The following is a 14,504-nucleotide window of genomic DNA, read 5'->3' as shown; positions in this document are numbered from 1 at the left end:
GTCATTTAAAACTGAATGTTATTACAACATCTGCTGATATGTAGTATTTTCTTATTTAAATAATTTTTACTACCAGAAAGCAGATTGTGAAAAAAATATTTATTAAATTGTTAGAAAACTGAGAAGTTCAGAAAATAGCATTTACAAAATGAAAGAAATAAAGTCAACTAATGGCAAACACATTTTAACCCATTCGAAAAGTAAAATAACAGAGTTATACATTTAAATACATTTTATACAGTTAACAGCTTTTTAAAGAAAATTTTTGGGGCAAAATTGCATTGGTTCTTCAAATATCACAAATGTCCATATTTTCTGAAGAAGAGGGTTTAAATGTGTTCTCCAGGTTTTTGTGTTGTTATGTCCTAGAACTCCTTCTGAAGATCTGTAAAAGTCACATTTTATATATTACTTAAGTCACCAACTAATATCTCCATCATTCAACTTGTGTAGACCTGAAGTGAATAACAAAGGGTATCCTAAAGTAATTCAAGCCAATTGAAGCTGAGAGACACTTTCATAAACTCACCACTCTTCTTCAGCATCTCTCCTTTACGAGATCGAGCCAATACTTCCAAAAATCGATCAAAGACCTTCACATACTTGGACAGGCTGGTGCGCTTATAGTCTGAATGCAAATGAATAAAAATCACATTTACAAATAATTACAAAACATGCCAGGATTCAGTAACTTCATGCAGACTACAGAGTGAATCTAGAATAGTTTAATTTACATCTGGTCATTTAGCAGATGCTTTTATCCAAAGCGACTTTGAGATTTCAGGGAGCAATAAGCGATATGTCATACAGGAGAAATAATACAATAGGTGCTAATACAAAGTTACTAGTTACAACAAAAGCCAGACCAATACCTGTTGAGTGAAAGAGGTTCGTTTTTTTCTCACAAGTATTCACAGAACAGATGTGTTTTAAGTATTTTTTTTATTTTGTGAGAGATGTGGTTGAACGGACTGAGTTAGGAAGAATGTTCCACCAGGAAGTAGTTGTGAAGGAGAATGAGCAGGAAAACGATTTATTCCCCTGGCAGGGTTCTTGATGGGGTGTAGGAGGGTGTGAAAGTATGCCTATGCAGATCCAGTGACTTGTGCTGTTCATCAAATATTACTCTGAGGTTCCAGGCTGTTTTGGAGGGAGGGATTGTGGTATTGCCAAGTTGGATGGTGAGATCATGCTGCACCGTGGGGTGTTCATTGATGGTTAAACCACGATTAACATCAAACCTTTTCTGATACAGCAAGTACATGCCATCTTTGATAATCTATAGGACTATGTGTCCTGTCTCATGACTCAAGAATTGTTTAAGAGCTTTGTTTTCTTGTTTAGTTAGTTGACTCCGTTATCTTAAATATTACAGTAATTTGGATGCAAGGCAGGTCAGCCTGTGGAACTCCTTGAGAGGGCTGAAGCTGACTTAAGATGGCAAAACAACAAACTATTTTTCTTCATTAAATTTTATTCAATTAATATTATTTGTGACTCTGAGTCTTCTTTTATCATAACTGGTCTACGGGTCTTTTACTGTAAATCCCCTACAGCAGGGTTGTGTGTAGGGTTCAGCTGGAGGTGATACTCTTTCTCCCAAGCTGAGGTGTCTTTTAGGCAGGCTGTAATGCAAGCTGTTAAAGTGCTATTGTCTCGGCGAAATGAGATGTAAATCTGGGTGTCGTCAGCATAACAGTGATGAGGTGCTGAGAATTGTTTGCTCATGGATGGTGTTTTCTCAGTCAGTCAGTTTGCTCACCTCTGATTCTGCGGCGCTCTCCAGCATCTTGCTCATTGTCCTTCATTTCATCCTCCTCTGCCTCATCTGTTCTGGGTCTCTCCAGCTCCTCACAGATAAGACTACAAAGAGACAAAGTAGTCCTTCAGTAATCATGTAAAAGCAATTGTCATGACTATTAGTTATATACGGAAAGATAAAACAAACATGGACACAGATAAATTCAGCATTTACCTTATCGTAGGTACCTCAAATGGATCAAATGTGTCCAGTTCTTTAAGATCTATTGGTACAGAGATTCGACCTAAGGACAGTTTTGAAGACATTGAGTGACTTTGTGTTACAAGCCAACTTGAAACAACAATCGTTCCTCTACACATTTATGGTTGTTGTGTAACTTTTCTTCTAAACCATACACTATAGTTATAGTCCTTGATGGGAACAGGATTTTAACATGTAAAATGTTAAGAATACTGTGCAAAGATGCAAAAAGGTGCTGTTCTCAGCTTTTCAGTCTCGAGGGTCTCACCTGTCTTAGGGTGTACACTGAAGGGGCTTTTCAGCAAGTGGTTGACTCCTTTACTGACATTCACGTCTAGGCGTGGGTAACAATACTGCAGCATGATCTCTTTATCAAAGTACTGACCACCCTTCTTACTGCTCGACTTCACATGCACAGACAAACAAACTGGAATTATCCTGGGAAACTGAACATTTTTCTCTGTCACTGAAAATGTATCAATGTTTTTGTTCGCATTTACCTTTCTATGTTCAACCAGAGCGCAGAGTCTGTCCCACCGCTTCATTGGATTCTTTTCAATCTGATAAAAATCCACCAACTCCTTTCTGATATGTGCAGTTAAACTTAAAGAAAAAATAAAGCTGGGATTTATGTATGATGAAAAACACTGATCACATCTTTATAACGGTATTTGTCATAATGTTACCAAGCGCAATGTGCATTCGAGACACGTTCATAACTCCTAAACATATATTTAGCGAGAATGGAAGGATATCTTCAGGTAGAAGACCGAGCACTTTGTCTACGCTCTCCTTACTGCTCAGTATGTCCTGTCCCACAATGGCGTACTGTGGGAAATAGCGTTCAACCACAGCTAGAGATTGACTGAGAGAGAGAGGAAAAGATTGTAAATCTTTAAGCATTTGTCAGATGTTTCTATCCAAAGCAATTTACAGAACATTCTACCCTAGGCAAGTGATACTAGACAGTTTCAAAGCAATAACATAATAAAACATTTCTGCGCATGCACACTTTTGTGGCCTAAAACAAACTTATTTCTGACAAGCAAAATAAATAATAGTAATTTACATTAACTAGCAAATTTAAAGTATGTCTAGCTAGTATTATTTTGGGTTACCAGCAGAAGAACCGTTACTTGGCTAAACTTTGTTGACCCGTTCAACAAATTGTTTATTTAACTAAACAACAATATAATATTAATATAAGTTAATAAAAATAAAATAGTTATATTATTAGCTACTAGGCAGACTGACCGACAAACAAACCAAAGTTAACTTTGAGCCAGGTGCGTGTCTCCGATGAAACTGTCTATACTATATCATCGATCCTATACGATGTTATAGACGTTACAATAATTGCTATGACCTTCATTAACGTGTACACTATTATTTTTGTATTATATTACATTGAATTATTCAGATTTATTCACTGATTTTCAAATTGTTATTTTTGACATTGATCACATTCACTAAGATATCAGCATGGTTAATAATAATATATTACTTTAATGGATGTTTTACCTAACGAAAGGATGGATTGGATCCGATAGTATAACTTTTCTTACAGTCTCCTCACTGCCCTGTGTTAAGAGACACAATCATTAAAAGACAACATAAAGAGCTGACCTTTAGGAAAGAGAGACGACTCAAAAACAATATTCAGTTATATGATATTTACCTTGACTAAACTGAGATATTCTGCCACAGCTGACCGCGCAGCCACAGAGAGCTTCCTAGCAGCATCATCACAAACCCAGCAATGCACTCCTCTTCTACCAGAGTATACCCACATAAGATGATGGAACCCAAAGTCCTCTGAAGTGCACATACAGTAGAGCATGGATTAAAAAACATATTTCTATTTGTCATGATGTTGCACCTTCCTCAAATTTTTGATTATGATCTGTTCTTCCCACCTCGAAGTGCCCGGTCCAGTATCCGTATTGCGATGGTCATTAGAGTCCAACATTTTAAGCAGATATCAGCAGCACTGAAAAAATAAACACATCAAGAAGTACTTATAGGTGCATATTCATAACCAGAAAGGAATGCGAAAGTATGTGAATCTGTATACCTGCAGCAACTTCTGACATCATCATAATCTGTCATGTCAATGTCAAACACCAGCTCTTTCTCCAGGGCCTGGAAAGTTCCAGACTTCACTGCGTTATGTTGACTGGGCTGTTATAGAACCAGACAGTTATTATTACTTCATAACACATACTGTCTGTTGATAAATCCACTTTATTACACAAATGAGGCAAGAGCATCAGATCACATAGCAAATGGAACAAAGCAAAATATTGGAATTTAATTTCATTATTTGTTATATATAACTGTAGAAAAAAATCACTTAAGTACATACTTTATACTGTACATTTGCGGTATCTTGTATTATAATATTCTCTATAATATGAAATAAAACATGTTATTCACTGTAAATATGTTACATAAATTTTGCCAATAAAAATGATCCATTCATCCATCCAACAGTGTGCATGATAAATATATAGAAGTCAATAACAGAAATTTTGTTAATCAGATTCATCACCCGGTGGCTGTAAACTGCTCCAATGTCAATCTTGTATGGCACCATTTTCAGCATCTCTTTCTCCAGCTCATTCTGAGTGCTGAATGACTGATATCTCACATAAATGTCATCCTTTAGCGTAAAGGAAAATTCACGATTCTGGAAATAGTTTTTGAACACTGCAACAGTCAAAATGCAGAGAATGAGGTTAGAAATCCTCAGTGATAAAGCAAGTTTTTCTTAGTTGATTTATTTATTAAAATACATTGCCAAAGTACTGATCAAACTCAAAATGTATACTCATATTTTGCACTCCAAACACACAGAAGAATTCATTTGAAGCATCAGTGAATCACTGTTTATATAACGTTATGCAGACAGCGACACGGTTAACATGAGATTAGTTTATTTATTTACTTACCACCACCATAACTTAACCAGCGATAGTACTGTGGAAATGGAAATAATCGCCTATAATAAAGCGGTAACAAGTCAGGCAAACAGGCTGAATCATAATCCGAAATCGGCATGTTTAAATCGATCAGAGATTTTCAATGACAGCTCACTTCTCCCGCTGAACCTGCTCACAGCGCGGGAAAATAAACGTAAATAGGAAATGACGCGCTCGACCTTGTTCGTTGGTACGTTGATCTCGACGTGTTATTCATACACTGCTGCCCCCTTTAGGCTCAGAAAAGCACCACTTGTAGAAAGTAGAGTAACTTACGATTTGGACGTTGTCATCTCTGTTATATTCGTAAGACATTATTGATTTTGTGAAAGGCTGCGTGACAATAGAAACCGCGCAGCCTGACGCTTCTTTTTTTGCCAGCAGCATTTCCTATGAACTTTTTGCCACCTGGCTAACATGTTTCAGAGGAATTCATGTTTTCATCAACACATATGTTGGGGCAATTTAATTTGCAGGGCATCAATTAAAGCCATGACAACATATTCATAATTATAGCAAACTTTGGCATAAGGCGGAGAATGTTTGGATAACAGGTATTCGATAAAGAAACGGACCAATTTCCTTTCCACCGCAGGTTAGTTCAGTCATGACTGCACGAGCCTGCTTTTTCTGTTGCACGTGCTAACTATAACGGCTGTTGATTGGTCGGAAAGATGCGCGCGAGAGAATGATGTGGGCTGCAGACAGAACAATTCCGTTTGATGTCGCTGCAGTCACAAAACATAACCTCAAGATGAACCATAGTGTTGGCTTTTTAAAATAAATTCGTCAAAATTCTTTTTTTGTCAATATTGCTGTTAAAAATCACCTAAAAAAAACAGTTGTGTTTGTATTCTAATTAGTTCTGCATAGAATTAGTAGATTTAGGGGATAGTTCAATTAAAATGAAAACTCTTTCAGAATTTATTCACCCTTAAATTGTTTTCATGCTGTGTAAATGTGTTTGTTCTGCTGACCACAAATAATGATATTTACAAGAATGTTTGAAACCAAGTAGTTCTGGGTCACTTTTGAGTTGCATATAGGGAAATAAATAACCATTGTAGTCAAAGGCGAGTCGGACTCATGACCAGAAGGTTGCCGGTTCGATTCTCAGGCCCGAATGGTATCGACCGAGTTGCGCTTGATCAAGGCACCTTGCTCCCCAGGCGCTGCAGTGATAGCTGCCCACTCTCTGGGTGAATGTGTGTTCATGACTTGCTGTGCGTGTGTTCGCTACTCTCTGGATGGGTTGAACGCAGAGGTCACATTTCGGGTATCTGTCACCTTCCCTGACAAATCGGTCACTTTCACTTCACTTCTTTAAAATACCTTCTTTTGTGTTCCACAGAAGAGAAAATTGTATACAGTTTTGTAACAGCTTGTTTGCGAGTAAATTATTTCAGAATTTAAATTTTTGTGTTAACTATTCCTTTAAATTTAGCCCAAAGAAGGATCAAATACAAATATTCTACACTTAAATATTTTCTTTCTTTCCACATAGGGCAGAAAATCCTCAAATACTGGCTAAACAACTACACACCTTCTATATGTTGTCTACATGGTGCTAATGCTGAATTGGATGTGCTGAATTCTCAGGCACTGCAGTAGACAGATGAAGGTAAATGTTTGAAGCGGATACTTTGTGTGTTTGAACAGTTGTGTGTGTGTGGGATTTTGCACAGAGCCTTTGTTGGGTTAAAGGGATGGTTCACCCAAAACTCATTTACTCACCCTCAGGTTGTTTCAAACCTGTAAACATTTCAGTGTTCTGTTAAACACAAAGAAAGATATTTGTTAGAAAGTTATCAAACTCAGTTCTGGGACATCATCTACTACCATAGTTGTACCAAATATTGTTTCTTTTTTGTTCTGTTGAACACAAAATTAGATATTAGATGGAAGAATTTGAGAAAACAAACAGTTCTGGGGCACCGTTGACTACCATTTAATTGTTCCTACTATGACAATAGTCAATTATGTTCCAGAACTGAAATTTGCTAATATTCTTCTAAATATCGTTCTCTGTGTTCATCAGAAAAAATACTGGTATGAAATTACATGAGGGTAAGTTAATTATGACAGAATTTTCATTTTTGGGTGAACTATCACTTTTACAATGCGTGTATTTGACAAAGTATGTATGCTATCAAATTCTAAGCAACTTGAGTTATGCTTACAGGGAGAGACAAGACAAATGAGTGTGCTTTTTCAGTAATTTTCAATATAAACAAGCCTTTGCATTCACTCTATATGCTATTGAAGACGTAATATTAGTGTAGCAACAGAATCCATAATGTAAACACACACACACACATGTAAGGTTTCTATACATTTTTGGACTTCCATAGGTGTAATATTCTTATGTTAGACAAACTGTATATTCTATTGCCTTCCCCTAACCCAACTTCAAAACCTTACCATCACAGAAAACTTTCTGCGTTTTTACATTTTCAAATAAAAATAATTTGATGTGTTTTATAATCCATTAGAATTTTAGGGACCGGCCGTCGCACACACACACACACACACACACAAGCACATAGACACACTCAACATTATTTCTATTAAATCCTCAAAAATTATTTCTCAAAAATCCATTTGGCAGCTATTGAAGCTTTACCCTCTGATGTATCACAAAGCAGTCCTTTTTTTCTTAAGCGTACAAAATTGTGAACTGCATTTTTGAATAAATATAGTCCAAATAAAAATTTGCCAGTGATGGATTATTATAATGTGTGCATCAGTAAGAAAACCCAAAGCTTATATTTGGTATATAAAAATTCATATTAATTTTTAACAGAAAGATATTTTTTACAGAACAGGTAACATTCAGATCGAGCAGATTAACATTTACATCATCCAGTTTATCCTTTTGTTATAAAATTCCATTTAAATGTAATGTTACTTACACTGCTGTGACTAATATGGCTGATAAATCAATGGCACAGAGTCTCTGTGGTGGGTAAAAATAAAATAAGGTTGGCGGTGTACCTTCAGAACCACCTTGTTTACTTGAGGAGTTGTGACAGAAATAGACTATAAAGTTTGTCTAATAACAATGGCTGTCGGATGAGGGGCTGGTAGAGGCACGAGAGGGGAAGGGTGTTATCTCTGCGACAGGGTAAAGCATATCAGGACTTGAAGAGCGGAACTCCACCGACAGAAGAGTCTCCATTGTTCAGCTCATATCCTCCTTCAGACCTGGTGTGGGTGGAAGTGACTCTTCCCTCTGTAGAAAATCCCAAAGCCAGGCTTTCCTTTATAAGCCCTTCCGTCGGAGGAGGAAGAGAAGTTCCTATTAAGCAGGTGTTGAAGCATGCAGACTGTTGAGGGGGGTTTGTGCTGGCGAGACGGGCTCTGACATACTTTCAGACATCTGAGGAGGATATGCTTACTGCCTGCTTTGTTGTCAAAAGCCTGCGAGTTTTAAGTTTGAAACGTGATGTTACAGGTAAAATCGGTTACTGATGGTACATCAGCCGACAACAACTGTCTAAGAAGATTAAGCAATAGTATGCTATCTAATCATCACCATTTGTGTTAATTTAAATCAAGTGAATTGCCGATCATGTCATTAAATGGAAGGGTTGCGTGATTACGGTTTAGATTCATAATAAACGTAGGGCACAGGTGTTAATTAAAATGCCCTTTTGGTCATGGCCCAACCAGCACCTGCTTGCCATTCTCATACAGAAAGGATTGTGTGTTTTCATATGAGAGATGTTTAATAATTCATATTGAACCATCTATTCCATCGCCACATAGTAAATCTGTTTTCATTTCTAACACAACGCGAACCAACAGGCATACGTTCTCTCGCTAAGACTTTACTGCTGTTGCTATGACTACATTTCTTCTTCAGTAAATATGTTGTCTGACACAGTAAAGTCAAAGAGAATACTAGTGTTTTATGTCTAGTCCTCTCACATACTCTCTCCTCACAGGTACACAAGGCTGTGGGTGAATCAAGGCTTTGCTTGACTTTGAGGGCTGTCTCTTTAAAGAGACCGTGATAAAAATGAAAATTCTGTCATGAATATCTCATCCTCTAGTTGTTCCAAACCTTATAAATGTATTTGTTCAGGTGAAAATAAAGAAAGATAATTTGAAGAACGTATAAGTCGTTTTTTTCTATAAGTTTCTATACATTTAGTTCCTCAATATTTTTCTTTTTGAAAGACAACCAAACCCGCTCAGCACTAAAGTCAATTGAATCATCATTACACCTTAAAAATGATGTGCTATTTAAATTATGTTGACAATTCATATAACTCATCAAAATAATTTAACCAATTTCAACTTTTTTGAATAAGTTAAAGAAAATGCAACTAGATTTTTTGTGTTTTTTAATTGTTTGTTTACAGAACAAATGTGTGTCAATCCAAAGTTAAACACCTGAGCCCAAGCGTGAGACATCTGGACAGTTAAACTAGGTCAGATTTTTTCCTAAAACATGTTCTTTGACCTAAATTTTCAGCTGTAATCAGCAAAAACCTGGTTTCTGATTTAACTGTAGGGTCCAGACACACAGTCGCCCTGACCCGATTAAACACACACACCCTTGTCCCTCTCTGGCACAGGGTCCCATATGCCATAAAATCATGGTTGGCTAACTAAACAGACAAGTATGCTCATTCGTTATCAACATACCTCAGGGGTTCATCGTGACACTGTACATGCATGTGTGCTTGCGTTGTAGGAGTGATAATGGCAGTTGCGTGTACCTCATGGGTTTTGGGGGAGCCTAGGGGACCCCCGAAAAGCAAGAGGCATGTGAGTGTGCAGTCATATTGTTCGGTTGTCAATGCTGAATAAATAAGCTGTGCAATACTTAGATAACATTCTACTTTAACACATTTTTGCTTATTTTTTGTATGTTTTATCTAGTATGTAGGATGTACATTGAGATTTTCCAGATTGTTTATGCTAATATCTGAATATAATTATAACGCCAATTAAATTCATTCATTTTTCCTAAGGCCACACAGCCGGCAGTTGCACTGGAGATTGTGTAAATGGGCAGTTATTAAGATCGATTTACTGGGTTGACTGGGCTCGTTCCATTTAACATTTTGGGACTTTGTGGTCCCATATGTTCCTCGTTTAATATGACTATTTGAAAGTTAATAATAACACGGACTGAAAAGGTGCATAAAAATAACTCCCTAAAAAACCCACACACTAAATGTTCTCAAAGTCATCATTATCTATATCACAAGCCTGTATGTGTGTGGGAGTTTTTTTTTGTATATACAGCCGACTGAGAAGAATAAGATTCTCCACATAGTGCTTTATTTCTTAGATAGAGAAAGAGAGACTTCAAGCAGCCGGGAGCTCTTTACCAAAGCATTCTTAGGCTGTTGATTTGTTTTCATCTATCTGTATTCTCAAGCTTCACTGCTATTTCCTGGCTCTTTATGACACTTTAACTTCCAAGGGTTTCTGCAAAATAGCCATTAAAAGTCTCGCCTTTAAGTTGTAGCCCATCAAGGTTGTCTACACTTAATACTTCAATGAAAGAGCTGAAAATATATGGAGTGAAAGCACCCAAGTTTCATCATAAATATTCTATGGCAGAATATGTATTTTACTGGACCTTATGGGACTGTTTGAGTAATATGATTGCATAGGTGTTCAAATATGGAACGATCTGGATAAGTGGACAGGACTTTATACAGAGTTGCTAGAAGGAAAGGTTTATGCAGTAATGCCAATGTCCCTCCATTATGTAGTACTTCCGTAGTAACCCAAATGGGAGAATAGTTATATTATTAATAGTCACCTTGTTTTAAGTTAAAATAAACTACTAACACATTTTTTTTAACATACTTTATCTAAAAATGATCCGAATGATATTTGGCATAAAACAAACAATACCATACAATGTTTTGTCGACTCTTGCCCCATTTCAATGATACTTTAAGACTGGTTTTGTGGTCCAGGGTCACGCATCATAAGGTGTTACCCAAATATGTTGAGGTGTGATGGTAACTGCCTGTTTTTGCAACAGCTGGCAGGTAGATTTTCCCAAGTCACCGGACATTGGCAGATGTTCAAAAACAGTCACTATCCCTTCAAGATATACTGAGGTCCAATCTTCGTCAAGAGTTAATGCTAATATAAGGCATTACAAATATTTCATGTGTTTGCACTGCAAAATGCAAAGACATTGCATGCAATCATAAGAAAATATAATGGCTATGCATACTAAAGACAACATTGTATATAGATATTTACCTCCATCTCCATGCTTCAGCCATTGATGCTCAAGACAAACTCTAGCAACCATTACACCACTTACCACCTATGCACTGCGTCACATGAACCACTAGAGAAGCTATGCCATTAATACATTTACCTCTTCACAAGCTACACGAGTCTTTGAAGCTCCCCACCTGAAAGACTTAACTTCTACCATTTCCAAGGGTGAATGATAGACTTGAACAATGTCAACCAGGCCCAATTGAAAAAATTCAGTTGGTGTGAAGTTACACAACCAAAGTCAAGCGCTTCTACACTATTGGTCACCCTCAGCAGTGTGTAGTAATATTTTATGTTTGGGTAGTTATAGGCTATTTTGCATCTATCATGAATTACCTAGCAAAATAAGCAAGTCCTGTAACAAGTATTCATATAAATGCTTAAATTTGAACCATAAAATGGCAAACATGCAAGTGAGACAACCAGGACCATGTATAAACAAATTAAGAACAGTTTATTCATCACTTGACATAGCCATTTCAAATTAGTCGATCGAAGCCAAATTCCTTCACATTGAGGGGCCCAACAGATGCTTGCTCCCACCGTAGCTCTACAGAGAACAGAAAAAAGGTGAGCAATTTCAAAGACCATAAGCAGAAGCTTTTGTAGTTAGTATGTGTTAACCCATACCTCGAAGAACCTGATCGCTTGCACTACTGCTGCTACAGGTTGAGTCACAGCAGCCACACACCTGATCAGATTCATCAACAGACACCCACCTGCCAAACAAGGACACATGCTCAATGATAAACGTCACCCTACTGACACGGTGAAGGCTATTTGGGGACAACGTACCCATTAGGAGAGAACGAGCAAGCCTTCTGCGCAGGATTTGTTGGAGTGGCTACAGGAACCGCCTTCAAAATGCATGTGATGTAGACCTGAAAAGACAACAGGGTTCCGGTTTCAAACCCCTGCACTGTGATGTACTCAAAATTAAGGCAGATACATACCAGCCCACTGTTCACTTGATGGAACCTGAAAGCCTCCAGCTGAAACTGCAGTTTATCAATCTGAGTTCGAGGGAGGTAGCGAGAGCTCGAGCCCGTGAACTTTGCATCAACCAGGCACCTGGTGAAGAAAGGAGTTAAACACCCTGCAATACTTCTAGGATAGGTAAATGGGCATGTCGTACCCATTATTCTCAATGAATGCGTATCTGGGGTCAGAGTTCACATCAGGGGACGCAGTGGCTATGCAACTGTCCACAAACACACGGATAGGTACGTGGTTGTACGTCTTCACAGAGGCCTCAATATTCACGATGTCACCCAGGAAGTACTGGTTTGAAGGTCTCTCAAACTGCCACTCGTCTGTTTCAAGAACAAATTAAGGCAAGGTCTGCAAAATTAAGTTGAAACTACATTTAAAGCTAAAGTTGAACATTACAAACCAGTCATAAGCTTGAGGGAGAAGGCCAAGCGCTCTTCTGCAACCTTAGTAGCTGCATATGGTACCCAAGCAGGCACCAGGGCATTGCTGCTCACATTATGCATTCTGTAGATTATAGAAAAAGTTGGTCACCACAAACTGCCAAATCTTTTACTAAGTGCAAGAGTATGCAGCCATCTTGTACTCAGAACCTTACCTTGGATAGTGACACTCAATACTGACAGAAGCACCACTACTCCTGAAAATAGGAACACCTGAAACCTCTTGGGGACTATAGACCAGGGTGAAGGTATAAACGAGAGAGTCTTCGGTCACCTAAAAGAGGCAAGAATGTTTCTCAAGAATATTCAGAGTTTACATTTTTGTTAAGAGGATCAGTCTGCTCACCGTTATCATGCTACCACATCCATGCAGTTCTGACTCAAAGATGAGCACTCGAGCATCATCATCCTGCCCTATTGGTCCACAGCCTCCCATTGCAAAACCAGAGGCCAATAGTTGTTTTCCAGTCCCAAAGAAGTCCTCCATCACTTCCACATACACAGAGTTCTCACGGCACTGAGCCCCTACACTGTTGGGAGAAATGGGGTCACGCAGCTCAAAAGGAATCTCTGGCTGTAACGGTTCTTCTGGCAGTCCTGGAAAGGTCCATGTCAGTTTTTTCACCGGACCCTGCAAAAGCTGTTTAGACTGAACACCGACAGGATCTTGACCGGGCTTTCCACCAACCATACCAGGAGTCTGCATTGAAAACTGAGAAGGAAAACTCTGTGGCACAAGCATGGGGTTGTTGGTCTGGTGAAACGGAGGCATCCTGGTTTCACTCTTCTGAGGAACTTGCATTTGTGACCGAGGCCTAAATGTACGAGGTTTCGGAGTTTGCACCGATCTTCCTCGCCATTGTGCATCAGACATGCTAACTGCAAGAACAATCGCCACGCCAAATCCAACTTGCCACAACCCCATCATTGCTACACTTGAGTTTACATGAAGCTGTTGGAAGCCATCATCAAAATTTATACATCTGGAAATTAGTATGGGTCCGCCCCTCTAGTGATTAGCCTAATGCTTCTCTAGACTTGTTCATTTACCTAACCAGCTTATAACAGGTGGATCCTGTTGGACATTTATTATGCAGATGGAAATCAGGATGTGGGCACTTTATTTTATGAGCTATACTCTTGCTTATTTTAATTAGACCTGTCAATTTAAAACACAATCAACCGTAAAGCATAGTTGCACTCTGTTTGCAGTTTTTGTGTTTCTTGTACCTTTTATAAATTAAGACACAAAGCCGCGCACAGAATTATGCTCTAGAAAGTATCTAAAATAATAAAGCTTGTTAAGGAAACAGATTTCTTCACCTTCACAGGGACCATGATCATAGCAGTCCAAACTATTTAATGTGAATTTATCAGTTTTCCTCCCCGTTCCAATTGTAGTTTGATTAGTTCTCAAAGATAAATTCTCAATATTTTCTAATCCATTTTTCTTTTCAGAACAACAAAGGGTTACAAATCTGCATTTTAACAAAACGTTTGCATGGTTGGGCCCTGTTTCACAATGTAATCTATTACACATCTTACAGCTCCCTTCACAGCTCTAAAACAACCTTAGACATGTAGGACAAAAACTGACAAAGGCTGAAGAAGTCACTGTTTAAAGATAAACTGAAAAATATCTGCATTACCTTTTTTAATGTTGAAGGAAATGCAGAAGTTTATTGTGTGTTCATTACTAATTTTGCATCAACTGTAGCAGATACGGCTTTTCAATGGATTAGTAAAGGTTAGTGCTATAGAAGTATTGTTTATCAGTTAGGAACATAATCATATATGACCCTGGACCACCAAACCAGTTTTATG

At 38.0% G+C, this 14,504-nt stretch overlaps 2 protein-coding genes across 2 annotated transcripts; both read right to left on the bottom strand.

Annotated features, from left to right (window-relative positions):
* Positions 1–84: 84 nt before the first annotated feature.
* On the bottom strand, positions 85–5,559 carry prim1 (DNA primase subunit 1). The gene is made up of 13 exons (XM_056732254.1): positions 4,954–5,559; positions 4,554–4,711; positions 4,077–4,183; positions 3,919–3,992; positions 3,681–3,817; positions 3,524–3,582; positions 2,758–2,867; positions 2,503–2,594; positions 2,271–2,406; positions 1,976–2,045; positions 1,763–1,863; positions 530–628; positions 85–385 (listed from the first exon to the last, which is right to left on the bottom strand). Exons 1-13 carry the CDS (start codon positions 5,060–5,062, stop codon positions 366–368), a joined length of 1,272 nt encoding a protein of 423 aa, XP_056588232.1. The 5' UTR covers positions 5,063–5,559; the 3' UTR covers positions 85–365.
* A 6,167-nt stretch (positions 5,560–11,726) lies between these two features.
* On the bottom strand, positions 11,727–13,605 carry LOC130408812 (zona pellucida sperm-binding protein 3-like). The gene is made up of 8 exons (XM_056732249.1): positions 13,027–13,605; positions 12,836–12,954; positions 12,641–12,744; positions 12,383–12,560; positions 12,201–12,318; positions 12,043–12,128; positions 11,878–11,966; positions 11,727–11,797 (listed from the first exon to the last, which is right to left on the bottom strand). The coding sequence occupies exons 1-8, from the start codon at positions 13,603–13,605 to the stop codon at positions 11,727–11,729; spliced, it is 1,344 nt and encodes a 447-aa protein (XP_056588227.1).
* Positions 13,606–14,504: the final 899 nt, after the last annotated feature.

The sequence above is a fragment of the Triplophysa dalaica genome, chromosome 20, assembly GCF_015846415.1.
Source record: "Triplophysa dalaica isolate WHDGS20190420 chromosome 20, ASM1584641v1, whole genome shotgun sequence".
Taxonomy (NCBI): domain Eukaryota; kingdom Metazoa; phylum Chordata; class Actinopteri; order Cypriniformes; family Nemacheilidae; genus Triplophysa; species Triplophysa dalaica.
The sequence above is the reverse complement of the archived record's forward strand: the minus strand, read 5'-3'. Positions and strand labels throughout refer to the sequence as shown.

What these genes read in the sequence shown, in the direction of transcription:
- prim1 (XM_056732254.1), bottom strand. Translation starts at nt 5,062, where the DNA reads ATGCCGATTTCGGATTATGATTCAGCCTGTTTGCCTGACTTGTTACCG. An exon ending in GAGCAGTTTACAGCCACCGG is followed by an intron (nt 4,184 to 4,553) that starts GTGATGAATCTG and finishes GTTCTATAACAG; the next exon opens with CCCAGTCAACATAACGCAGT. An exon ending in ACTGGACCGGGCACTTCGAG is followed by an intron (nt 3,818 to 3,918) that starts GTGGGAAGAACA and finishes TGTGCACTTCAG; the next exon opens with AGGACTTTGGGTTCCATCAT.
- LOC130408812 (XM_056732249.1), bottom strand. Translation starts at nt 13,605, where the DNA reads ATGGGGTTGTGGCAAGTTGGATTTGGCGTGGCGATTGTTCTTGCAGTT. An exon ending in GATGTGGTAGCATGATAACG is followed by an intron (nt 12,955 to 13,026) that starts GTGAGCAGACTG and finishes TGCCTCTTTTAG; the next exon opens with GTGACCGAAGACTCTCTCGT. An exon ending in AAGCGATCAGGTTCTTCGAG is followed by an intron (nt 11,798 to 11,877) that starts GTATGGGTTAAC and finishes TGTTCTCTGTAG; the next exon opens with AGCTACGGTGGGAGCAAGCA.